Source organism: Stylophora pistillata, chromosome 3 (genome assembly GCF_964205215.1).
Source record: "Stylophora pistillata chromosome 3, jaStyPist1.2, whole genome shotgun sequence".
In the NCBI taxonomy this organism is placed as follows: domain Eukaryota; kingdom Metazoa; phylum Cnidaria; class Anthozoa; order Scleractinia; family Pocilloporidae; genus Stylophora; species Stylophora pistillata.
Window position 1 is genome coordinate 29421063 of NC_142521.1, and position 27530 is coordinate 29448592.

Sequence of the window (27530 nt, forward strand, 5' to 3'; positions counted from 1 at the left end):
GAGGTTCCCCAATATCCCGGAGTCTTCTGGGTAGGATTTCCGTCAGAATATCGGAGATATTTCAGCTTAGCAACTTAATATGGAGCCGAAGATAGAAAGTGCACATCGCTTAGGCCTAATCATCGCCGACAAGCCGAGGGCGATAATTTGTCAATTTATTTACCGTCCTGAAAGATTCAAGGTGCTTCAGAAGAAACATGACCTTCAGAACAACGTCTGGAGAGCCGAGGATCTCATTTGGGATGATTTTGGGATGATCGTTACCTTTCTCAGTACTCATTAATGTCATCCTCAGACCATGTTTTATTTACTCATTTGTTGCTTAAGGCGTGATTCCTACTTCCTCTCTAATTTTGTATCTTATATTTGTACTTCTTCTTTTTAATTTAACAAAAAAAATGTAATATAACGTAAAGGGCATCTAATTAGCTTGCTATATTATGCCCCTCTTCATCTTTTTATCTTTCTTGTAATTATTCATTAGATTTTAATTTGTTGAAATGGAGGAAAAAATGAATATAAATAAAAATACATATTTCACAACAGAAACCGAAAAAATTCGTTGAATAAAGGTCGCATTAAATGTGACTAACTGGAAAGAGTCTCGTTGAGTTCAGCTTTTCGGTGGAAGAAAGACAAAAAAGATTATTTGGGTTCTTTCGGCAATCATTTTGTTATATGTTAGAAAAAAATAAAGATTTTATTCATCAATATAGGTCGGTCCGTATTGCGAAAAACAGTGCCCTCTGTCGCCTACAGCCTCGGGCGGTATCCAAGGCCTCTGGTACAGTTTCTCCCAATAAGGACCTCCGGTCTGGTAAATAACATATATATATATATATTGTGGGAGGAAAAAGACAAGTAAACTACAAGTTCATCCAAGTTCAAGGGGATGAACTTGTAGTTTACTTGTCTTTTTCCTCCCACAATATATACTTCGCTCTACTTCTATGTATTGAGCACTGTTCTACGAAAATCAAGTCACACTTTATATATATATATATTGGTGAATAACATCTTTATTTTTTTCTAAAATATAACAGAATGATTGCCGAAAGAACCCGAATAATCTTTTTTGTCTTTCTTCCAGCGAAAAGCTAAAGTCAACGAGACTCTTTCCAGCCAGACACATTTAATGCGACCTTTATAGATATATTTATGTTAATTTTTATCCGTTGTAATTGAACTCTGAAAAGCCAGTACTTGGAGAGTCTAATAAAGCATTGTCATTATTATTATAGAAAAATCGGGATTTTAAGAAAAAACTTTGAGATTTTTAGAGATGCAAGTTAGATTTATAGACATTATTTGGAGTATTTCCTATGGATTGTTAAGCCATTTTTGGGGAATTTTTGTATCTAGGCCTACACTGAACAGTTGTGTGAAAAGCTTGCAAACTGAATATCTTTCTTTAAATTCTCTCCCTTCGGAAACTTTTATTCAGGTAGTCTTCGATTATATCATATGAATTCATTGCATAGCAATTTAGTCTGACTGAATCGCCGAAAATGTAATCACTCTCTGACTGTAGTTTTTTCATTCAAAGTCAATCTCATTTCATGTTTTTCCACCGCAGGGATTATTGCCCGAGCTCATTAACTTGTCAGGGCGAAGCTAACAAACAAAGTTTTAGGAAGTCAGTGTTTGTGCTGTTGTCTCATTTTATCACACTCTGCCTGCTTGCAGCCATTGAAATACTCGAGCTTAAAATTGTCGTTTGCGTTCGACTCTTGCTAAACCTACAAACGGCGGCTTTTATCGAAGCCCCTGACTTTTGATTCCCCGTCTCCTTTCCCTCATAGTAATCTCCTTCATCGATTCAAGGATTGAAAAATCCCAGAGTGCAAAGCTGGCACTCCGGGGTGAGGGAGTGAGTGAGTGAGTGAGGGAGTGAGCAAGTAAATAAGTAAATAATTAAGTAAGTAAGAAAGTGAGTAAGTAAAAAAGTAAACGTTTTCGTAAAGAGGGTAGCACTTAATAGCGAAAAGGCTAATAAACATGTGGCCCTCATACTATACATATAATAGTACTAATACAAAAATATATATCAATAAGTAAAAATAAATACTTAATTATAAAAATAGAAGAACCGTCACAAAATTAAAAAACCTATGATAAAATCTAAAATACAAGTAGATCACAGAATTAATTGACAGAGCCAGTAAACTATGAAAACGAACCTATGCTAATTTTTTACCCTCTCAGTCTTTGACAGAAGACAAAACTTCAAGTAACTTCTAAGTTAATTATATGAGAACGATCCTTCGCAGTAAAGCACTATTTGAGCAATAGTGAAAATCAGACCTGAAAAAAATTTCAGGCCTGTACGGGATTCGAACCACTGACCTCTGCGATACTAGTGCAGCGCTCTACCAATCAGCGAGGGAAGACTAAGGCTCCACTCATCACTACCAAGCTCCCCTCAAAGATCAATGACGGTAAGGATCTTAATGCTTATAGAACTAAACTGAAACGCATCCCCAGTTTTAGACCATAAGGTCTTGAAATTGACCCTGAAATCTCATTAATTCCCATGTAAAGAAAATTTATGAATAGCTGCTGTCTCGGGGAATTGGGATATTGAAAAAGATACACTCTCACTTGCCCACGAGACAAAGACTATTGTTTTATAACCCTATGATTAATAATAGTAATAATAATTCAATATTTATATTGCGCAAATTAATATTGGGATACATTACAATGTTTTGCGGGGGACTTAACAGACTGCTTGCAGCAGTTTACATTTTTTTTGTGAAGACCAATTCAACAGATGCCCCCAACTTCAGTAAACAGGCCAGACCATGACTCCGGGAGCTACGTTCCCTTTAAGTTTTTCGCCCTTATTCGAGAAGACTAGAATGTCTATCCATTTCTTCATATAATAGAAAGGTAGCACATTCGCCTCAGTTATTTTAAGACCCTGAGTGTTGGTCTGGTCTGTGGCTCCAACCCTCAACCTCCAGCAAGACAGTCCAGCACTCTACCAATTGAGCTATGATAAGATCTGTTCTGCTCTATATTAGCACAGTCTGGACTAGCTGTGTTAAGGAGAATCTAGGCTGTGTTTTTCAGCTATAGACAAGAGCAGCCAAGGTAATCTCAGACGCTGATGATCAGGCGTCAATTGTTAAGCTTTCTAATAGTGTGTAGTGTTTCCTTTTTGTGAAGAAGTCAAAATAGAATAGATGGTGAAGTTTCCTTATGTATCAAAGAATCTTTAAAACCCAACATTCAGCAACATATTATTCGTGCTACAAGATAGGGTGATGCCATATGTAATTTTATTTAATTTGCTCGAGATTTAATCGAGGGACCGAAGACCGTAGGACGTTCAAAGTTACTACTTCCCAACTCTGGAACATCTTTAGCCAGAAACTTAGGAATTCCAGATCGATAGAATCTTTTAAGAATAATTGTAGAAACAACTTTTTAACATGCAGGAGAAACTGCAACATTTTATTCTCTAACATTTAATTTATCATTAGCCCTTAATTTTTATGTACGTCTCGTATACCTGGTATCCTGTTTAGACATTTTATTTATAGTTTGATATTCAGACGGTTGATAGACATTTCATTCTTAAATATTCAATTTATCATTTGTTCTTAACTTTTCAAATACGCTCTACGCGTAGTATCTTATTACTCTTGTGATTTTATGTAGAGGAACACATTTTCTTTAGTTATTTCAACAATTCAGTGCCACCCCATTTAAATAATGTTTATTACTATCAGGTATTAGCTTCTATCGCGAAAACCACTCTACACTGGACACCTGAAGAAAAATAGAAACAAGTAACAATTTAAAAAAGAAAAAAAAAGAGAGTAAAGAGAAACCTAAAAAACCTGCATAGAAAAAAGCACTGCCTAAAAGAGTAAACTTCCGATACCCCGTCTGGAATTCAGGTATAGGCCTAGCTAACTAAGATCAAGAACCCACTGCTGCTACTGCTAGTCATTATAAGAAAAGTACAGAAACACGAACAGCCTCACAATAAAGTTTTCTCAGTTCCCCCTCCTCACTCTTGGAATAAGTCCCAGCGACCCTCAAATGTTTCGCCATCTGTGTAAACATAGTTATAACATGTAAGTAGATTGACGGAGTTAGGAGAGTCGGCTCAGACCGGTTTAGTTTTCGAGTGGTGCTCCTCCTGGCACGTTTTAGGTCTGATGCAGGAGATAAAGAAGGGAGGGAAACTTGCTAGCTTGTGCTTGTGACTGCCTCACAAGAATCGCATAATGGGCCAGCCTGACTTCACTTCATCGAATCTTAATTACCAAAATCATCAGTCATAATTGTTACTCACAGGAAAATTGCCAGAATTACCACAGAAGTTAATTCTAAAACTATTTCCTCTTTCTCTGTATTTAGCTCTTATACACATAGGCTTGCAGTGTAAGGATCTAATTTTTTTATGACTTTAAGTGTTCTCTTTTGGCGAGGACTTGTAAGAGGACAAGCAATGTCAGTAATGTCATATTAATTACGGTCACCTGAACTGAACGGCTCTGACTTCTTTCATTTTTTATTCCGAGGAAAAAAATAAACATGATGATCACTGCAGTCGCGTGTAAAAGAGTATTTCATGGATCAGGTATATAGAATTTTTCGTAAGATCGAATTGAGGGTTTTAGTTATTGCCTATAGTGCGCTACTTTAAAAACAGGAACACAGCAATGGAATCATTAAAGACAGGTGGTAAATGGAACCTGATATGGTATGATTAAGGAGAAATATTGCACCAAATTAATTGCAAATTTTTTTTTGCATTTTGTTCAATTACGAACTGAAGAATGGTCATAGGAAACTGCCTATTACAAAAACCAGAACTATTGCTAGGCATTTTTGTTTGCGAATCGAAAAGAGATGCCTTTTATAAGCAAAAATTGGCAACGGATAGGTAAGGTATAGTCGGGTCAACACCTGAAAATAAGAACAAGTATCATAGCACAACATGTTTACTGGTTACAAGGGTTCGTTGAACTCGACTCGGCCAATATGGCTGCAGACACTTTAAAGCGTCGAGTTCTGTTGCTTCTTTAAAAAAAGCAAAACGGTTACAAAATAGGAAGTGAACAAAAAGCTGTTTGGGTTAGGGAAATTTTTGAAGAAAGGAGAAGCCAAGGTGATTTTCCCCTGCGAACTGAAGTCCAAGCTTGTAATTATTTGTTTTTTTCTTTGAAATCTTTACATCCCTTGTCATACAAGACTCGACAGTTGCGAACAATCACGGAAAACGTTTTATCCAAGTATACAGCGACGACCTTCGCCATTTTGTCGAAGTGCTTAAACGTAGGGGAAACTGGGGCGAGTGCTATAATAAGTCAGAGACAGCCAAATGTAGTAGATTTTCTTGTGCTTGTGCGGCATTTTGTTTTCACTCGGAATACGCGAACGTAAGCACAAGCATAAGCACAGGGAATAGGAAAATTGTTTTATCTTTGCGCTTGTATTTACGCTCGGGTCGAGGCCGTTTTCATGGTGAAATAAGAGCTGTTATGCTTGCGTTCGTGCTTGTGCTTGTACTTCTACTGAAAACCAGGCTTTATGGTCTGAAACCTGTGCTAATGACGTCACATTTCATCTTTCGTTATTTATTATCATTTCACACCATGTCATATACTATATTAAGGAATTAAACTCAGTAATTGTTCGCCAAAATGATTGTATTTTCCTACTATTCTGGCAGAAACTTAAGTCAACGTAGAAAAGATAGGCCTTTTACCCTAAGAAAATTCTCGAACGAGTGGTAAATTGACATGAATATGGAAATTTCTTTTAAGATTTAATCATCTCATACATGTATTATGTAGGAAATATTTTGTTTCTTGTTTAATAGTTCTCTTGTTGAAATAATTTAAAATAGGAGTTGGATCATATTAATTTCTCTAAGACTATATGATATTCGTCAAAGTCCGCCTAAAAAAATAGCTTTCTTCGATTTTAGAAATGGTTTTAATGTACATACACTAAAGATCTCATCTTGCGTATTGAGGTAAATCAAAGATAAAAGAAGAACATGAATATTGCTGACCAATGACATAAGTTCAATTGGAAGAGAATAAAGTGTTTGTGTACTCATTGACATTTCCTTTCAAGGCAAAGGCACTCTCCTTAAGTGAGCGTGGTCATTTAAAATCCCACACCCTGTAAGTATGACTGAAGTGGTTAATGCAGTTTTCCACCTATGAGAAAGTTAACCACTGACATTCCTTCTCGGTTAAAAAAAATATTTCAATTTGACGCCATCAATAACCCGCAGCATGCCAGACCGTCGACAGCATAGATACCGAAATATTTAGCATATTTTTAATTTTGTTTTGTAAGATGTAGAAGGCTCAGGGTTTAACTGTTTTTAAAAACAGTGCAGATGATGAAACGGTTGAAAACTTGATCAAGATCGGTTGTAGAGTGGTTGACTTCTTTAGGATTATGCAAGTGGAACAGATGTAATTGAACTCCAGAGACATACCCTCTCCATCTACCCACTAACAAAGTGGTATGCCTCTTGCTTTAACTTATGGCAAAACCTGGATTACAAACAGACGAGACGAATAAATTTATTTTCATTTCACATTTCTTCTTCCAGTACCCTTTAAAGTTCGGTCAAGTGAACTTGTAAATCTTATGCGAAAAAAGAAAAAAAGAAAAGAAAAAAATAGATCCATAAAGGTGGACAATAGCTTCTTCAGGCGTTTTTTGTCATGACTGAAGTGTTTCACTTAACATTCTTCACATGACTACTAATTTCTGGCAGAGGATTATAAAAATCTACAGTTTTCCAAAGATCATATACTTGGCAGTCGTGGGCTTAAGAGTAAACGCGTTCAAAAAGGAAATGAAGATTCAGGAATTTTTGTTCATCACAGCCCTTCTGCTGTTGGCGTCCTTTGTTGAAGATGAGGTGGAGGCTTTTGGCACTTATTTCCCTCCTGGACGAAGGCAATTATCGTCAGAGGTTTGTTCACTTCAGATGGAAGAAATTCCATGGAAGAAATTTTTTAATTTCTTCCCCGACCTATTCATGAGCGTGTGGAGATTTAAGTCCTGGTTTCTTTTGTTGATTCAATTAGAAAAATTTAGCCTGTGTTGCTTTAACTCGTCGATTTTTTATTTGTATTCATTATCCTTTGCCAACCTCGTTGTTTGTTAAATTTTACTTTACATTTGGGGGCCTTTCATTTCTTTGATTAAAGCTGGAACTTTCTTAAATTTTCTCTTCTAGTTTGAGGCGACACCAAGGAGTATCTGTGAAGCGGCCAGGAGCTTAAATTGTGCTGGAATGAAGACGAACGACTGAGATATCAGAATTTGAAGTGATAACACGCCCGTTCAGAAACAAGCAATCGTAAAATAAATTAAACGTTTTACGAAAACCTTTAAATAAATGAACCAGGAAAGTGAATCGAGTTTATCGTGATATTTACTGTTTTTGTTTTGTTTCTGCTTCTTGCTGTTGTAGCTCAGTCTTGAGATATGTCATTTGACTACATGATCAACATCTTGAATATGACCTGATTCACCAGCATACCCGCCTGTTTTTTGAAATGACACCTACCCTAGCCTTCTGTATACCTTTTCAGGAGCAATCAGATTGAGTGTTGTTAAAAAAAGACTAATTAATCTCAAAGACCATCAGACTAGATAGAAGCCATTGCAATTCATGAAAAAAAGAAAACTACCTAAAACGCGACAAACGCATGCGGCCATGATGCGATTGAGTGCAGTGAACAGCTTTGGGTTAAGAAGCTTTAAAATATCCAAACTGGGTTTCATGTTGGTCCATGTTTTTTTACCCCCGCCTATTACGTAGGCGTTGCTTTTGTGCATTTCAAACTTCACTAAAATTTTAGGAACCTTTCACTACTTTCATTTTGCTGTATGCGCACCTTGAAAACAAATGATTAAACCACATATGTCCTTTACTTGGACAAAATTGATCTTCTCTGGACTTACTGGGGTTAATATGCCTTGGCTTTGCTTGGTAACCATATTGAGACTCCTTGTTCCTTGAGTGAATACAAACTCTAACGTGATTTAGCTCATCGATTTGGATCGAGAAGTTAGAGCTTCACGATGCTTGCGTAAAGGCGATGCCTGTTCGAAAGGATTCGTGACCAGTCAATTCACTCTTCCAAGTGCCCTTTAAAGTTTGGTCAAGTAAATGAGCATAAATAGGTCAAAAGTTAATCAAGGTAGACAATGGCTTCTTCAGGCGATTTTTTTCGTGAAGTGTTTAATTTAATATCCTTCACATGGCTACTAATTGCCAGCAGAGTTGTATAAAACCCACATTTTGCCAAAGGTTGTATCTTTGCACTGGTGGGCCTGAGAGCAAACACATTGAAGACATCGTTACAAAGGAAATGAAGGTCCAGGCATTTTTGTCGATCACTGCCCTTTTGCTGTTTACTACCTTTGTTCAAGATAAGGTTGTGGCTTTCTGCGGTCATTGTCCTCCTGGACGAAGACAGTTGTCGTCAAAGGTCAGTTTACTTCACTTGAAATTGTTTTCATTGATGATTTTTTTTCACTTGCCTGACCTATTCGTGTAAGGATTTAAGTCCTGCTTTTTTGTTCATCGTTTCATAAAAATCTAGTCTATGTTACTCAACTCCCCAGTTAGTATATAATCTTCCCCATCCTTAACCATATTTGCTATCTGTTAGCCTTTATTTGCCTTTTCTGGGTTTTTCATCTTCATTGTTTTTCACCAGTTTGAGGTGAGAGCCAGGAGTGTCTGTGAAGCAGCTAGGAGCCTGGGTTGTGCTGGAATGAAGGTGGAGCGACTGTCGCATGAAAAATTAGAGAAATGAGAAAACGCTTGCTAAGAAAGCAATAATAACGAAAGACAATACATGTAAACACATTGCTGAAACATTCTGAATAAATGTCTAAGGAAAAACAACCTTATCATGATATTTTAGTGTGTTTCGTTTTCTCTCTACTACTTACGGCTGTAGCTCGGTCTTACGATATATTTTCACCAATGACTAACACTCGTGGTCTCCATTGAAATAACCTTTTATATAACCGGATTCATTAGTATAAGGGCCTGTTTGATGAAATCACTCTTACATGGCCCTGTTGAATGCATTGCCATGCATTGACCTGTTGTTATGAAACCGCAACCGAAATAATCACAAATTTAAAGGCAAATCAAGCAAGGTAGAATTTCTCAGGGAGCCAATCAAACCTTATGATAAAAAGAATAACACAACTTCAAGCACAGGAAGATACACGAAGCCATGTCTTGATTGGGTGAACAGTTTAATGTCTGCCGATTTCAGCTGCTTTAGAGAAAATACACAAGAAAGGAAAAAGTAAAAAATTAAATTGGAGCTAGTATTGTGATACCCGATTTTTCAAGTGGTATCCCTCAAGTAGCCAAAGTGGGTTCCACGATATTTTAAATGCCATGAATCTATTTTGTTTGTACCCCTGTCAATTATGGGAGCTCGACTTAAACGATAAACATTAAAACATGACTTTCGTGTATTAACTAAAATTTTTAAGGACCTTTTAAACCAATTTTCCGGCTTCGGTCATTTTGCTTTATGAACCCCTCTAGTAAAAGTGATTTAACCACATATCGTTTAGTGTGACAACATCCCATTAATGTTGTTCTCTTGAGGGCTTCAGGGGCTATCACGCTTGGTCTTCGCTTGGTAACCACCTTGAGACTCAACTGTTCCTTGGGTGAACACAAACTCCATTGTGATTTAGCATTTCGACCCTTTTGATGGGTGTATCGTTGTTGCTCCGAGTCTTTCCAAGTACAGTATTGAGGATTGTTGTCGGACAAAAAAGATTTGTACGAGGTAATTTTGGTAAACTCGTGTCTTATTGGGATGGTCACATAGGAGAGTGGGCACTAGACGAGTATACACTTAAAAATATTTATGCACTCGTCACCGAGTGACATTCTAAATACTTTCATAATTTTAAAAAAACTTAAATTTCATTATTTGGATGTGGATGACTTTAATACCTTTTTCCTAAATGGAATTGGATTAAGTTTGGATCAGGATAGGGGTAATAGAAAGTGAACTTTTCAAACTCTCAGCTATTGGGAGGCAAAGTAGTTGGATTGAGGTTTACAAAGCACAAAGGGAGGATTGAACTGAAACTAATGAGCCGAACTTGGAATTACAAATCGGCAAATTCATTTGGCTGACAGCGTAGGGAAAATCAATCCTGATCCCACGACCCTTGGCGGCTTCGCCTCCAAACATGCGTCATATCGGCCTACTGACGCCGTCATTGATATTTTAAAACTATCTTCCCTTTTCGGAAAATACATTTACATTTACAGCACACTTAGTCTAAATTTTAGTAGAAATGGGCCGGCTGTCAGTCCCTCTAAGTGCTCTTAAGATATCAGTCAAATAGATGGTTAAAACAACAAAGAACTGGGTAAATTAGTAAGTTAACTTCACAATGGCTCTCTTCAGGAGTATTTCTCTCAAACTGCTTCGTCTATCACCCACGAGTTCATCTAACATCCCACGAATGCTAGTAGAGGTCTATATATATCCAGACCCAAAGGCCAAAGTCTCAGAGAGAGTCTATGTTTGGAAATAGTGAGATTGTCAGCGAACAAAGGTCAAGAGATTGATTGGGCAAAGAAAAGAAGAATGAAGGTCAAAGGCTTTTTGTTCTTGGCTGCCTTGCTGATACTTACAACCTTTGTTCAAAACGAGGTTGAGGCCTTTGGAGGGGGTTTACCTCCTGGAAGAAGAGAACTGTCGACAAAGGTTAGTATAGTAGGAAAAATCTAATTACTGAAATGTTTCACGTTGGCCTGATCTTTTTCTTAGCAATTGTCAAGAATAACAAACCTTTAATTCTCACAATGTTTTCCTGAATTTCACATAGTGAATTATTTGGTGATGTGGATGTGTCATGGCAAACCCACCAGCCTCTGTTACTCAAAAAGAACTTGCTCACAGGATTTGCAAAGCTTTTTTTTTTTTTTTTTCCGGGCATTACTTTCATAACACTTTGTGAGCGAGTTTCGCCGTATTCGAATCAATAAGATTTCAAGGTCAAGGGCTGCATTTTGAAAAATTTAGTCTGAAATTCTCAAACTCGTCATTTGCCATTCAAGCTAGCAAAATTTCCTAAACTTTTGGACTATTTCTTTGTTAAGATTCCGTTTTCTTTGTTTAGGCTGAGATGACACCCAGAAACCTTTGCGAGGCTGCCAGAATGTTGAATTGCGCAGGAATGAAGAGAAACGACCCATAATAAAATATTCATGACAAAAGAATTATGTTAAACAACCATCCACCACCAAAGGAAAATCAAGAAATTACAAAAACCCTTCTAAATAAAAAAAGCCTATTGGACGATTGATGAATTCATTGTTGTTGTTTTTGTTTTTGTAGTCGTAGCCTTTTGCATTAATGCCATATATTAGATGATCCCAACCAAACTTAGTCTCCTTCGCAGCCGTTTTTAGGCTCGTCACGCAACGCTCCTCCCTCTACCTGGGGAGGAGCGTTGCGTGACGAGCCTAAAACGGCTGCGAAGGCGACTAAACCAAACTTAACCTGAAATTTCCGGATAATGCAAGACTCAGGTTGCGTCGTTGCTGTACTTTGCGACGGCGATTAGCGGTGAAAATTATTATTATTATTATTATTATTATTAGAAGAAAGCTGAAAGATTCGGGAACAATAATTTGCGATACACGACTAACAAGCTTTCCATGGATCACTAATATGATTAAAGAAACTGGTCTGCATAAATCTGGTCCGACCCAAAGATTCGGGAACAATAATTTGCGATACATGACTAACAAGCGTTCCATGGATCACTAATATGATTAAAGGAACTGGTCTGGATAAATCTGGTCCGACCCCAATTGCACCTTCAATATAGGGCTCTGGAATGGAAATTTTGATTTCTCGAAAGCTCCTTTACCCTACAAAGAGTTGCTGAAAACTTTCTGGTCTTTAATTCTTCTCTACACAAACAATAAAAAATCTACAATGATGCAACAATCTACAACTGTTATTTTTTTTTCCGACCGTGGAGGACAAACTATTTCATTTATCGATTGAGTGGACAGTCAGATCCTTCAGAAGCAACCAAAGCTCGTAAATTCCGCTTTGCGATTATGACTCTTACGTTTGAGCGTTTTTTCGAAGGCAACTTTTTGTTGAGAGGGTATGTGGTTTAAGCTCAGCAACAGCACCATTAGCAAAATGACAAGATCTGAAATTACAAGCAGATGGCTGAGAGCCTAACTATATGAAAAAACTTGAAGAAGACGAAATATGACGTATGAAATGTCATTTTCCATGTCAGGTTTATTTTCTGATATTTATCTTAGGGTTTTGAAATAGAACGCTCTGGTTTCACCCGCCTTCTATTTCTTGGTTTCGTTTTCTTTCTTTAGTTATGCCTAATTCTTCTTTTTCCCCTGTTTACAATTTTGTTCCAAAGCCTAACAAAGTGTTATGATAAATGCTTTAAAGACCAGATGTTCTAATTCAGTTTCCCTTCATTACGTGCATTAGATATCAAACTTGTAGCGTACTCTATGAACTCTGTATTCATGTGAGTTTTACTCAGTGACTAATCATATGTCTACGTTTTCCTCACCCTAAATCATTCGATCCAAAATACCTAAAAAGAAAACAAGAAAAGATCACCTCCTTTAAATAATATTTATACAGAACCATGAGTGAGCTGGTGAGATGACCGGACATTTACCCTTTCGAGTATACATTAAATTTTGAAAAAGTAATGGTTATTAAACTTCATGTCAAGGGGATAATGTCGATCAAGTTTTTTCGGGATTGGAACTATTTTCTTTGTAAAGGGTTAAATTTCACACTGTCCATAGAAGCTGAAACATGAGGTTGTGTGAAAGCGAATAAAAAAATGATGTTCCAGATATTTCAGTCCATCGCCGCTTTGCCAGAACTCGCAGCCTTTGTTCAAGATCCGGTATTTCGCCATCAAATGGAAGGAATGATTAGAAAGGTTTGAGAAGTCAATTTAAATGCAAAGTTCTTTTTGAAATTTCCCTCTTCCACCAGACAATATTTCTTAATCGTCCATTTTAAGATATCCAAATACAAGAATAATGAATGCGATCAGACGTGATCATTAAAGATATTTCTTTAAACATTAACAATTGCATGGAGTCCAATCTCCTGATAAAGCCAATTTTTCGAGACATTTGAAAATCCCCTTACCAGATGAGACCTTACAGCACCAGTGGCTGTCAATTAGTTGGATAACTTAATCACAGACCAGGTTGAAAAGTCTCATTTATTCACTACCGTAACGCTAATTAGAACGCCCATTCAGTCAACAAAACGAATTTTGTAGGATTTCGTTTTGATATGTAGTGCGTTTTTTCTATAGGATCCATTTGTAACGAGCTCTTGGTTGGGAATTTATTCACATCTTGTCAGTAACAAGTTACCTCTCGGGTCGGACACTTGCAATACCATTAAGATCTAATCTTTGTTTTTACTCGTTGTTTCCCCTAGAAGACAATTGACGATATGATTACGGGGAGAAGAATGCTGAACAAATGATGGAAGCTATAATCACCACTTTTAGAACCAGATGATGAACTGTTTTTTCAAAAGGATTGCACTAATATAATGGTTTATTTAAGTGCTAAAAGGACGATTAAGAATATAACCTCGTGAGGTTTATTAAGAGTTTTCGGAGTTAGCCACAATCTTCAGGTGGCCTTTACCATCCGGCAGTTAAAGGATGTTTGAGGGCAGACAGGGAGGGGGAGGGGACGGGAGACTGTGTGCTTTTCCTAATGAGACTAAAAAGAGCGGAGTAAAGTCCAGTTGAAGATGATGACCATAAAATTCCACTACCTCTGTATTTTAAGTAACAGTGTCAAAAAAGGAATACGAAAAAGAAAAACGTCTAGTATATAATGGTACTTCAAAGTTTTAGTTTCCAGTGACTAATCTCACACAAATCTTTAAACCACTGTTAGTTGTTTTCAAGCAGATAATGGCTTGGAACCCTTTTTGGCAATTATGGTTATTTAACGTGAATTGTTTAATTTGATATTGGACGGAGATTGATTACTGACACGAATCCATTTAAATATATGCACATACACTCATAGCGAAACAGTGCAGCGGCTTTAAGCAGTTAGTAGCTTGGTAACAGTCCTGTGAAAACCAACAGAAGCAAAACATGAAGATTCAAGTGTGTTTGGTAATGTCTGTCTTGCTGTTGCTTATTAGTGTTGTTCAACATTCGGTGGAGGCTTTCAATGGAGGTTACCATACGGGTAGAAGACAGCTTTCTTCCACAGAGGTTTGTATCTTTCCTCCTAAAGAAGTGCAGTAGAACTCGAGATCGTCTTGCATCGCAGATCCTCAGAATAAATCTGCATCCTAAATTCTGGCAAATCGTTACAATTCCTTTCCTTTTCTTTTTCTTTAGTTTGAGGTGAAAGCCAGGAGTATCTGTGAAGCGGCCAGAAAGTTGGATTGTGCGGGAGTGAAAATGGAGGGCTGACCCAGGAGGAAACCATCTATCAGAAAAAGCTTTTTAAGTAATCAGCTATGATAAAATAACCACTTAAGATCATGAAAAAGCTTCTAAATAAAGAAAGATCATTCATGAAAAAACTGATTATGATTAGTGAATTTATTTCGTTTGAGTTCTTGACATGTAGCTCTACCTCATTGCTGTGATATAGTTGGTCATTTACTATAAGAAAAATCAAGGGTCTTTGCCCTAAAAAAGGTACAAATTACTCGATGTAATCCTGTTAGCACACAGGCGTGTATTGTAATTAATCCACAGACCTATTATCTCCTCATTTAAGAAAGCTGAGCCCGTTTGAAGACTAAAGTTAACCAAACCGCTGGAAGTTTTCTTTAACTTTGATAAAAATAGGCATGCAATGGGTACACGAATCTATGGTGCTCTTTGTTTTACACTCATATCGTCGATATTTGAGCGATATTTCATTTGGAACGATCTGTCGGCGATATATCGTGGGGCTACTGTTTTCGGTTGAGCCCCAGCGCAGGAATTCGAATTGAACATGCTTAAGACAAACATTGGTGAACTGATTGAGTGATGGATACAACGAGTGAGTTTTAGGTTGCAAAAACAACTCTGAAATTCGCTTTGAGCCATTTTCCTAAACGAGTAATTGTAACAAAGTTTGCATATAAATGATGAGAAAGTTTACGAACGGACTCACGGGCACGGTTACAAGGAGTTTACATCACCATGGACACCTACTATAGGTACAGCAATTTCGAGAAACCTCAGCAACCTGGCCGCACACCCTTCAGGTCACTGAAAGTACCACATGTTGTTTCACGAAAAGCCGATCGTGTTGAAATGCTGGCTTGGTCTTTGGAATCTCAAAAAGCAGTCATTCTTATAATTTTATGTAAACTTTTAACGAACACTTTGGAGTAACCAAAGGAAGGAAAAAGGCCACCATTGACAGAAATGCAAAAAGCCACTAAAATCAAGTTAAAGTTAATTGAGCAAACACACAAAAGAAACTCAAGTGGCCAACTCCTAGGGGACTTCAGGGTTTATCTGTCTGAGAGGCTGTCGCGAATGTTCGAGTTGAATAACTCGGCAATGATAAGCAAAAAGAATTCGATATCAAATATCGATATCATTGGTTTCACTCTCAAAAACTTTTCCGCCCTGAAATAAGGGTTTCCTCTATACCTACCACACTGAAAACGACTGAAACAAAGTTTAGACATCGAATTACTTGCAACCTCAGGTATCTCCAAATAACTTTTCAAATTAAGTTTGCAGCTGTTGATAATTTTCTTCGTGTATAATGCCAGTTCGAGTCACCTCATATTCCTCTTGACGAGTCCTCAGTGGTAATCAACATGTGATCATTTGATAGTCACTTGGAAACGCCTGCTAGGTAACTTAGCCTGTAATCAGACGATATTTAAAAAAAATTCAAAGAATTCAAGCCTTCTACACTTGTTGCCCGCTAAAGTGGGAAAGCCACAACGAAATGAAGATTCAAATAAATCTACAAAGTAAACGTCCTGATAAACTGGATTCAAATGTTTTGCAGGGAGGAAAATCTGATAAGAAAAATTTCCTAATAAAATACGTATTCAGGCCTAGGCGGGGTCTTAAAGCGTGCCTCTCTGAACATATGTTTGACTTGCTTCCAACATGTACCTGTCTAAACGCCATGATGGGGCCAGGGAGACCAGGGTTCAATTGGGCCCCACTTTCTGCAACTGCGTAAATTGAAGTTCAATGGTGAGGATTAATTAAAAAGTGTCACTCATCCTAAACAGGACAGATGCAATGTGTTCCATACTTGCTCTCTACATATGGGAGCCAAGACACCCTCCCTCTCTCTTCAAGAATCGATAACGATGGTCTCACATCCACATTTCCCTTTCCAAATCTGATAACTTAGCCAGTAAGGTAGTTAAAAAGACAGAGTTCATCTCTCCCCCTCCTTGCCCCCCCTCCCTCCCAAAAAAGAAAACAAATATATTCTGCACAATTTTCCTTGAAGTTTTAGATTTCATTTTCCAACTACGTATCAAATGTTAAGGTCACATGAAACGCACATCAAAATCGTAACTCAAGTAGATAATGGCTCTAAAACTTTAACGAAATGTCTGTGAATCGATCATAAGGCATTCAATTTGGGGCGTAATAAAATTAATGATAGACAAGAATCTCCGTATAATTATTGAAACGTAGGAGATCAAATCACCATTAGCTTGTTAACAGGCTCGTGAAAACGCAAAATGAAAGCCCAAGCGTTCTTATTCGTTGTTGCCTTGCTGATTTTTACTGGCCTCGTTCATCACTCGGTAGATGCTTTCGGCGGTGTCGTGCCACCTCCAACGAAAATTCCTCAGAAAGGTTTGAAAGCAAGAGAGGTTGGTTTTAAACCTTTAAAGAAAATATTATATCGCTGATAATAATCACAGGGTCTCGATCACTGTTATGCTTAATTTTAAACTTTTCATGGTAAACATGTAACTGTCGCGGTTACATAGTGAACTGCTGTACGGGGAAGTAAGGCAGATGAAAAATGCTTCTATGAGACATAGGTTTCATTCAGCAAATATACAGTTTCTATTCATTAAATAAGAGTTATCTTTATAGTGACTTTCAAATGGGAAACGTTGCGAATTGAGCCTAAGTAGCGGTGGACTCTGGATCGGGTGGTAACCGTTCTGGCCTTAGCTATGATCATTAGCTCGTCTACATGTCCTTGTGCCTCCTTCCACTGGGGAGTACATAAAAAAGAATAAAGGTTGATAGTTTCTAAAGAAACTGCGTCGCTGCGTCGCTGGGGATAACGAAATAATTTGAATAGATCAAGAAAGTTGAAATGGTAAATTGGCCACCCTTACTATTATAAAAGCTGACGTTTCGAGCGTTAGCTCTTCGTCGGAGCGAATAGGGGAATTGTGGGTTGTGTGTGCTTTTAAAGGTAGAAAAAGGAGCTACGTGATTGGTGGGAACATGGCAACTAGAAAAACACGAATAAATTAGTGGAATGAAAAGCGCTCGTTGATACCTGTGGGATTTCATCTTTCAAACCGGCAGTCTAAATCCCACAGGTATCAACGAACGCTTTTCATTCCACTAATTTATTCGTGTTTTTCTCGTTGCCATGTTCCCACCAATCACGTAGCTCCTTTTTCTACCTTTAAAAGCACGCACAACCCACAATTCCCCTATTCGCTCCGACGAAGGGCTAACGCTCGAAACGTCAGCTTTTATAATTGTAACGGTGGCCAATTTACCATTTCAACTTTGTTGATATATACAAAAAAAAAACGGACCGGTGAACTTTAGTGAAAAATTCACGAAACACTTGGGATGGGTGTACTCTGTGTGTTGGGGGAGGGAGGAATATTTGGAGCTCCACTTTGACTGTGCAGTATTTATACTATGGTTTCAAGCTAGCTCTCACTTATGTTTTTTCTTCCCTGCAGTTTATATTGACAATGAGGAGTGTCTGTGAGGCAGCCAGAAACTTGAACTGTGCAGAATAACTGAAACTGTTACACAAAGAACACATCTATCATCTAAAAGCTTATGCTCTTGAGTTACGATCGTCCATGGCTAAGCACCAGGGACATTGTTACTTTGTAAAAGAAGAAAATAAATAAAGACCAAAAGTGAATTATAAAAAGACAGCAAAAACATCCTTACGTGGTTTGTCAAACGTGGTGGGGGCTTGTACTGTGGGTAGATTTAAAAACGCAAAATCTCAGTAACCCTGCAGTCCTGAGCAAGGGACCAGTCAGTGTTTATCTCTCGGGGGAGGGGACAGAAGACTTTGGTGAGATTACATGGTTTTCGGGGGAAGATCAGTCGCAGTCGGCAGAGTATAAAGGGGGGGTATTATAAAGACTTGACTGTCAATTAACTGTCTATGAGGGAGGGGGAGGATCAGAAGATTATAACGGTGCGCTAGGGGACGATCAGAAAAATTTTATCCGCATGACAAGAACAAAATCCTCCAGCCCTCCCCCCCGGGCGACGAATGATGGCGGGGTCCCTGCCGCCAATTGATTTGTTTTCAACATACTCTCAGCGAAGTTGGACGCCATGGGATTCATGACACTTCAATCAGACCTGCGCTCTTTCTTAGCCGACGCGAATTAAATGGTTTTGGCCTCAGCTCAGTTTGTAATCGAGATAGGCCTCCATGGTTCTCATCATCAGGTTGTTGAATTATCTATTGAAACTGCGAGCATAATCTAATATTCCACCATGAATTGCTTTTTCGCAACAGTTGGCGGAAAATTAGCATCTAGACCTCCTCCAACTGTATCTGATGTCTACGTCTCCTACGAAGGCTTAGAATCGATAATCTCCAAAGTTAGTAAATACTCTTAGTAGCTATCACCTTTGTCTCGCTCATCCTACCTTATCCATTTTATCTTATGTATTCACCTCTCACAACATAATACGCTGCCAACTTGAATTAATCACATAGTTGTTTCCGAAGACTTAATTTGTTTTCGTATTTATCATCTATTTATTTATCTGTAGTTTTTACTGCGTCTTTTCCGCTTCTTTTACTGATTATCCTGGCCCGCCTCGATTAGCACTGCTATCTGTGTAGCCAGGGGAATAAGGATTCCTTGTCAAATAACAAATAAAATATTGTATTGTATATTGTATCGTATTGTCGTATTTGACAATAGAGAGTATTACAACAAGCTGAGAAAAGTTAACATCAGGAAAGCACAAGGGAGCGATGGAATAACTCCAAGGGAGATAAAAAACGTTGCTAGGGAGATCAGCTACAGTATTGCCAACATAAGTAGGATGAGTTATGAATCGGCAAAGTACCCGAAAAATTGGAAAACTGGTAAAGTCAAAGTTTTATACAAGGGTGATGATAGTGACAAGTTCGATAACTATAGACCTCTCACAATGTTGAGCATCCCTAGCAAAATTACTGAATCAATCATCTGCGATACTATTGACTCTCATTTAAATGAGCCGGGTGCTTCAGAGAAACCAATGAGGTTACAGAAAAGGTTTATCTACGGAGTCTCTTCTCCTGTATCTGACTGAAACTTGGAAACTGTCAATAGATCAAGGAAAAGTCGTAGGCACAATTTTTATCGATTTTAGGAAAGGTTTCGACTCAGTAAGCCATGTTATTTTGCATTATAAAATGCAAGCTTGTGGCATTAGTGGAAATTTATTTTGTTGGCTGAAGAGTTATTTATCAAGTCGATGGCAGTTTGTTGAGCTTAATAATGTTAAATCGTCTCTATTGGAAGTGAGATATGGAGTTCCCCAAGGTTCACTTTTGGGCCCGAGACTTTTTTCCATCTATGTAAATGTTATTTCGGACAGTATGTCACGGGGTGAAGTACACCTGTACGCAGATGATACTACAGCTTTTGTTATTGGAAGCAGCACCGACGAAGTCGTAGTTAAATTCAACCTACTCTTGGACGAGATCCATACTTGGTGTGAGCGAGACAAGCTTACCTTACCTACTGGAAAGACTGAAGTGATGTTAATCCAGAAGAAGAATAGTTTCGTGGGTCCCTTATTACCAGTCAGATGTGGCGGTAAGCTAATTGAATTTTCCAGTAAGAAAAAGCTCTTAGGAGTTTTGATAGACAATAAATTACTCTGGAGGGATCATGTCGACAAGTTACTAAAGTCATTTGGCAACCAGATACGTTTTCTGAGGAAAATGAGCTACCATCCGAAGTCATTTTTGGAAGAAATTTATTTCAAAACAGTAGTCCCACAAATCACTTATTGTATCGGTGTCTGGGCAGCTGCTCTGTTAGTATGTTTCATGAATTGGAAAGTTTGCACATCAAAGCTGGACGCATCATTCACCAATACCGAAAAACTTTGCGGATAGTGACGTTCTTGATTTCATCTAATGGGAAGACCTAGAATATTTATAGAAAAGAAGACTAGCAATTGAGATTTTCAAGATAAACAGTGGTATGAATGATAGATCATCACCCTTCGTCAATTTTACCGAATCAAGGCACAAAGGCCCACTCCTTGAATTTAGACGAACAAAAGCAGATCTAGGGAGGAACAGTCTATATTCTTGAGGCCCGATAATTTGGAACTCAATTAACAGTAACGATAATAATAATAATAATAATTATAATAATAATAATAATAATAACAATAATAATATACGTTAATTGAAGCTGCCCCTTAGGGGATTTTCAGCCACAAAGTAGACTAACTAAGAGCTTAAAAATCCCCATTGGCAGGAGGCAGACCAGTGGGCTATTTACAGAGTGCAGCCGAGGAGTTGAACTAGGGGCAACTGAGAACAAATCCAGTGAGTGGCAGGGTGGAGGACTTGAACCCGGGACACCGGATTACAAGTCCAGCACCCTAACCACTCGGCCACGCCGCCTCCTACAGAACTTCTAGATGCAAAGAAAAAGTTCAGGAATTTAAAATCGCACTGAAACGTAAGAAAAACCAGTTGCAGAAAGTTACCTTCATTCGCGGAACTGTTACAAATTCAAACAAGGACTTAGACAACTTCATATATTATTAGTTTGAAATAGTTAATAGTATATGGTAGAATTTTAATTTTATATAGTAGAATTTTGATTGTGTCCGTTTTCTTTTTGTATATGTACTTTTATTAATAGAAGGTCCTTATCAGCTGTTTAGCTGCCACCACTGACCTGCTCTAACAAACAAAGCTTACTTACTTACTTACTAAACTGTGCCCTATGTCACCTACGGCCTCGGGCGGTATCCAAGACCTCTGGTACTGTTTCTCCCAATAAGGACCTCCCGTCTGGTGAATAACATATATATATATATATATATATATATTTATGTTAATTTTTATCCATTGTAATTGAATTCTGAAAAGCCAGTACTCGGAGAATCTAATAAAGCATTGTTATTATTATTATAGAAAAATCGGGATTTTAAGAAAAAACTTTGAGATTTTTAGAGATGCAAGTTAGATTTATAGACATTATTTGGAGAATTTCCTATAGATTGTTAGGCCATTTGTGGGGGATTTTTGTATCTAGGTCTACACTGAACAGTTGTGTGAAAAGCTTGCAAACTGAATATCTTTCTTTAAATTCTCTCCCTTCGGAAACTTTTATTCAGGTAGTCTTCGATTATATCATATGAATTCATTGCACAGCAATTTGGTCTGACTGAATCGCCGAAAATGTAATCACTCTCTGACTGTAGTTTTTTCATTCAAAGTCAATCTCATTTCATGTTTTTCCACCGCAGGGATTATTGCCCGAGCTCATTAACTTGTCAGTGCGAAGCTAACAAACAAAGTTTTAGGAAGTCAGTTTTTGTGCTGTTGTCTCATTTTATCACACTCTGCCTGCTTGCAGCCATTGAAATACTCGAGCTTAAAATTGTCGTTTGCGTTCGACTCTTGCTAAACCTACAAACGACGGCTTTTATCGAAGCCCCTGACTCTTGATTCCCCGTCTCCTCTCCCCCATACTAATCTCCTTCATCGATTCAAGGATTTAAAAATCCCGGAGTGCCAGCTTTTCAATCCTCGACTTGGGACTTTGACAATTAGTGATAAGGCTCCATCCCGCACTTGGGTGTCGGACAACCTCCTGAATAATGATTTTCTCACGGTATGACCATTTGCTTTAGTAAGTAAGTAAGTGAGGGAGTGAGTGAGTGAGTAAGTAAGTAAGTAAGTGAGTAAGTAAGTAAGTAAGTGAGTAAGTAAGTAAGTAAGTGAGTAAGTAAGTAAGTGAGTAAGTAAGTAAGTAAATGAGGGAGTGAGTGAGTGAGTGAGTGAGTGAGTGAGGGAGTGAGCGAGTAAATAAGTAAGCAAATAAGTAAGAAAAAAAGTAAATAAGTAAACGTTTTCGTAAAGAGGGTAGCAATTAATAGCGAAAAGGCTAATAAACATGTGGCCCTCATACTATACATATATTAGTACTAATACAAAGATAGATATCAATACGTAAAAATAAATACTTTATTATAAAATAGAAGAACCGTCACAAAAATAAAAAACCTATGATAAAATCTAAAATACAAGTAGATCACAGAATTAATTGACAGAGTCAGTGAACTATGAAAACGAACCTATGCTAATTTTTTACCCTCTCAGTCTTTGACAGAATGTAATGTTATCCTCATGAACTTTGATTTTGGTGGTAATTAACAAATTGTCGTATTGTCTGACTTTTGATTCCGATTGTCAGTGATAATATCAGATGTTATTACATTAACCAAACTTATTATCCAACTGCACTAAGGAGAATGCAAAAACGTGCGAATCGAGAACAAGTGTTTGTGCTGTGAAAAAAACTTGCTTAACCTATCGGTTGCGCGTGCTTCGCTTTTTCCGCCTAAATAAAGCACTTGGATAATGAATGACATATTAGAAGTTTTGGCTCGTAGTATAGCTGAGTATTTTTATTATTTTTTCGTCTTTTGGCTCACCCTTTGGATTCGTCAAAATACGGAAAAACTCGTAAAAATACTCAGCCATACTTCACATCTTAGCATCTAATAGGATAATGACTGTGTCAGTGGATTGGTTTTGCTTGATTACCGTACAGCGTTTGATATGATTGATCATACCCCAGCTAAAGTGTTTGGGCTTAGTGCGGAAACCGTTCAATAGTTTATTTCCTATCCGCCAACTTGTTAAGCTGGAAAATAAACAGTCAAATGTAGCGTGAGTATCAGGATTTTCTTCGAAGAGGAGAGGAGATAGGGAGAGAGAGTGAAAAAAAAGGTCGTCCTTCTCTCCCAACTCCCAACCCCATCCCCCCTTAGGACGGGCTGATACTCAGGTTAAGTCAAATGCCGTTACTGTTCCTCATGGTATTCCCCAGGGATTCCTACTTGGTCCCTTGCTATTTATCATCTTTATGGATGGCCTATTCCTTCATGATACTTCATCAGGGATTTTTTTGTATGCAGATGACACAAAGTCGACTTCCTGTAAGAATTACTGCTATATCGGAGGGCTAGAGGATACCCTAAAGTCTTCAATTGCTCAAATTGTTGGATGGGCAGCTTCCAAATGACTACCAATCAGCGAGGGCAAGACTAAGGCTCCACTCATCACTACCAAGGTCCCCTCAAAGATCAATGATGGTAAGGATCTTAATGTTTATAGAACTAAACTCAAACGCATCCCCAGTTTTAGACCATAAGGTCTTGAAATTGACCCTGAAATCTCATTTACTTCCCATGTAAAGAAAATTTATGACTAGCTGCTGTCTCGGGGAATTGGGATATTGCTTGCGAGACAAGGACTATTGTTTTATAACCCTATGATTAATAATAGTAATAATAATGTAATGTTTATATTGCGCAAATTAACATTGGGATACATTACAATGTTTTGCGGGGGACTTAACAGACTGCTTGTAGCAGTTTACATTTTTTTGTGAAGACTAATTTAACAGATGCCCCCAAGTTCATTAAACAGGCCAGACCATGACTCCGGGAGCTACGTTCCCTTTAAGTTTTTCGCCCTTATCCGAGAAGACTAGAATGTCTATCCATTTCTTCATATAATAGAAAGGTAGCACATTCGCCTCAGTTATTTTAAGACCCTGAGTGTTGGTCCGGTCTGTAGCTCAAACCCTCAACCTCCAGCAAGGCAGTCCAGCACTCTACCAATTGAGCTATGATAGGATCTGTTCTGCTCTATATTAGCACAGTCTGGACTAGTTGTGTTAAGGAGAATCTAGGCTGTGTTTTTCAGCTATAGACAAGAGGAGCCAAGGTAATCTCAGACGCTGATGATGAGGCGTTAATTGTTAAGCTTTTAATAGTCTGTAGTGTTTCCTTTTTGTGAAGAAGTCAAAATAGAATAGATGATGAAGTTTCCTTCTGTATCAAAGAATCTTTAAAACCCAACAGTCAGCAAGATATTATTCGTGCTACAAGATACGGTGATGTTATATGAAATTTTATTTGCTCGAGATTTAATCGAGTGACCGAACACGGTAGGGCGTTCAAAATTACTACTAGCCAACTCTGGAACATCTTTAGCCTGGAACCTAGGAATTCCGGATCAATAGAGTCTTTTAAGAATAATTGTAGGAACAGCATTTGAACATGCAGCAGAAACTGCAAAATTTGATTGTCTAACATTTAATTTATTATTAGCCCTTGATTTTTATGTACACCTCGTATACCTGGTATCCTGATTAGACATTTTATTTATAGTTTGATATTCAGACGTTTGATAGACATTTCATTCTTTAATATTCAATTTATTATTTGCTCTTAACTTTTTAAATACGCTCTACGCATATTTAAAATGCCGTCTCGTGCATCTACTAATTAGTTAATTTGGTTAGGTAGGGGACGTTAAAGAACCCATCCACGAGATTACTGTGATGTTCAAATAAGTTTCCTTCGATTGTTTGTAAACTGCTGATTCAGTCCGGCCAAAGTCCACCGAAAAGTGTTGTGATGTGCATTTGATCATATCCACATGTTAATTTGCGCAATATAAATACTAAATTATTATTATTATTAATTATTACGCGTAGTATCTTATTGCTCTTGTGATTTTATATAGAGGAACACATTTTCATGAGTTATTTCAACAATTCAGTGCCACCCTATTTAAATAAAGTTTGTTACTATCAGATCTTAGCTTCTATCGCGAAAACCACTCTACGCTGGACACCTGAAGGTAAATAGAAAGAAGTAACAATTCAAAAAAGGAAAAATAAGAGTAAAGAGAAATCGAAAAAAACCTGCTTAGAAAAAAGCACTGCCTAAAAGAGTAAACTTCCGATACCCCATCTGGAATTCAGGTACAGGCCTAGCTAACTAAGATCAAGAACCCAGTGCTGCTACTGCTAGTCATTGGAAGAAAAGTACAGAAACAAAAACAGCCTCAAAATAAAGTTTTATCAGTTCCCCCCCCGCCCCTCTTCTCACTCCTGGAATAAGTCCCGGCGACCCTCAGATTGGTAAGTAAGTAAGGACTTTATTTATAGAGGGGGACACGTAACAGCTGTATAGCTGACAAACCTGTGGCCCTCTAGATGTTTCTCCATCAGTGAAATCAGGTCAGTGGTTCGAGTCATCGAGCCATCAGGTCAGTGGTTCGAGTCCCGTACAGGCCTGAAATTTTTTTCAGGTCTGATTTTCACTATTGCTCAAATAGTGCTTTACTGCGAAGGATCGTTCTCATATACGTCTCATAACCGCAGTTCACACATATGTTTCATATGTTTGTTGTTGTTTGATTTATCATCTACGGGTTTATATCGAATTAATTTGATGGCCTGCTCCCAGTTGGCTTGTTAGCTCAATTGGTAGAGCGCTGCACTAGTATCGCAGAGGTCAGTGGTTCGAGTCCCGTACAGGCCTGAAATTTTTTTCAGGTCTGATTTTCACTATTGCTCAAATAGTGCTTTACTGCGAAGGATCGTTCTCATATACGTCTCATAACCGCAGTTCACACATATGTTTCATATGTTTGTTGTTGTTTGATTTATCATCTACGGGTTTATATCGAATTAATTTGATGGCCTGCTCCCAGTTGGCTTGTTAGCTCAATTGGTAGAGCGCTGCACTAGTATCGCAGAGGTCAGTGGTTCGAGTCCCGTACAGGCCTGAAATTTTTTTCAGGTCTGATTTTCACTATTGCTCAAATAGTGCTTTACTGCGAAGGATCGTTCTCATATACGTCTCATAACCGCAGTTCACACATATGTTTCATATGTTTGTTGTTGTTTGATTTATCATCTACGGGTTTATATCGAATTAATTTGATGGCCTGCTCCCAGTTGGCTTGTTAGCTCAATTGGTAGAGCGCTGCACTAGTATCGCAGAGGTCAGTGGTTCGAGTCCCGTACAGGCCTGAAATTTTTTTCAGGTCTGATTTTCACTATTGCTCAAATAGTGCTTTACTGCGAAGGATCGTTCTCATATACGTCTCATAACCGCAGTTCACACATATGTTTCATATGTTTGTTGTTGAGTGAAAACATAGTTATAACACGTAATTGGATTGACGCAATTTGGAGAGTCGGCTCAGAACGGTTTGGTTTTCGAGTTGTGTGCTTCCTGGCACGTTTTAGGTCTGATGCAGGAGATAAAGAAGGGAGGGAAACTTGCTAGCTTGTGCTTGTGACTGCCTCACAAGAATCGCATAATGGGCCAGCCTGACTTCACTTCATCGAATCTTAATTACCAGAATCATCAGTCATAATTGCTACTCACACGAAAATGGCCAGAATTACCACAGAAGTTAATTCTAAAACTATTTCCTCTTTCTCTGTATGTAGCTCTGTCTTACTCACATAGGCTTGCAGTGTAAGGATCTATTTTTTTATGACTTTAAGTGTTTTCGACTCTTTTGACGAGGACTTGTAAGAGGACAAGCAATGTCAGTAATGTCATATTAATTACAGTCACCTGAAGTGAACGGCTCTGACTTCATTAATTTTTTATTTCGAGGTAAAAAATAAACATGATGATCACTGCAGTCGCGTGTAAAAGAGTATTTCATGGATCAGGTATATATAGTTTTTCGCAAGATCAAATTGAAGGTTTTAGTTATTGCTTATGGTACACTACTCTAAAAACAGGAACACAGCAATGGAATCATTAAAGACAGGTGGTAAATGGTAGGCTTAGCCACAAGTTGCTCGGCAACTTTTCGGCAACTTTTGAGACTTTCTGCAACTTTTTGGAATCTTGGCAACTTTTAGAATTTTCGGCAACTTTGGGCTTTTTTAAGGTTCTTTGAAGCCACTTTCTTCACGTTTTGAGCTACATTGGTCAGGTTTGGATAGACATTTATTCAATTTATTCTAAAATACAATAATTAGCCCCCCCCCCCCCAACAATGGGTTGATTTTTGTGATGCCTTATCACGAGGTGAGCGGTATCACGTTGCACGTTTTTCAAGATGGCAGACAATTACAGTGACTATTTGTTAATCAAGTGAAATGGAAAGAACCTCTGATATTATCATTGGACTTTGACAAATAAGCTTTGATAAGAAGCAATGTGCGAATTTTTAATCTTTAACACCC

The 27530-nt window shown here is 38.0% G+C and overlaps 1 protein-coding gene and 4 long non-coding RNA genes across 5 annotated transcripts; all 5 read left to right on the top strand.

Annotated features, from left to right (window-relative positions):
• Positions 1-6339: 6339 nt before the first annotated feature.
• On the top strand, positions 6340-7408 carry LOC148735499 (uncharacterized). Its single transcript, XR_015999406.1, has 2 exons — positions 6340-6961; positions 7229-7408. It is a non-coding gene; the product is annotated as an uncharacterized LOC148735499 (long non-coding RNA).
• A 745-nt stretch (positions 7409-8153) lies between these two features.
• LOC148735500 (uncharacterized) lies at positions 8154-8924 on the top strand. Its single transcript, XM_088755362.1, has 2 exons — positions 8154-8489; positions 8721-8924. Exons 1-2 carry the CDS (start codon positions 8259-8261, stop codon positions 8817-8819), a joined length of 330 nt encoding a protein of 109 aa, XP_088611488.1. The 5' UTR covers positions 8154-8258; the 3' UTR covers positions 8820-8924.
• Positions 8925-10470: 1546 nt separating this feature from the next.
• Positions 10471-11359, top strand: LOC148735501 (uncharacterized). The gene is made up of 2 exons (XR_015999335.1): positions 10471-10760; positions 11176-11359. It is a non-coding gene; the product is annotated as an uncharacterized LOC148735501 (long non-coding RNA).
• A 1625-nt stretch (positions 11360-12984) lies between these two features.
• On the top strand, positions 12985-14637 carry LOC111344024 (uncharacterized). Its single transcript, XR_002696125.2, has 3 exons — positions 12985-12999; positions 13515-14316; positions 14446-14637. It is a non-coding gene; the product is annotated as an uncharacterized LOC111344024 (long non-coding RNA).
• A 2088-nt stretch (positions 14638-16725) lies between these two features.
• Positions 16726-18190, top strand: LOC148735502 (uncharacterized). The gene is made up of 2 exons (XR_015999124.1): positions 16726-16907; positions 17976-18190. It is a non-coding gene; the product is annotated as an uncharacterized LOC148735502 (long non-coding RNA).
• Positions 18191-27530: the final 9340 nt, after the last annotated feature.

Bases quoted from the DNA above. Each gene is read 5' to 3' on its own strand.
- LOC148735500 (XM_088755362.1), top strand. From the start codon at position 8,259: ATGGCTACTAATTGCCAGCAGAGTTGTATAAAACCCACATTTTGCCAA. The intron at 8,490-8,720 runs GTCAGTTTACTT...GTTTTTCACCAG, and splicing joins GAAGACAGTTGTCGTCAAAG to TTTGAGGTGAGAGCCAGGAG.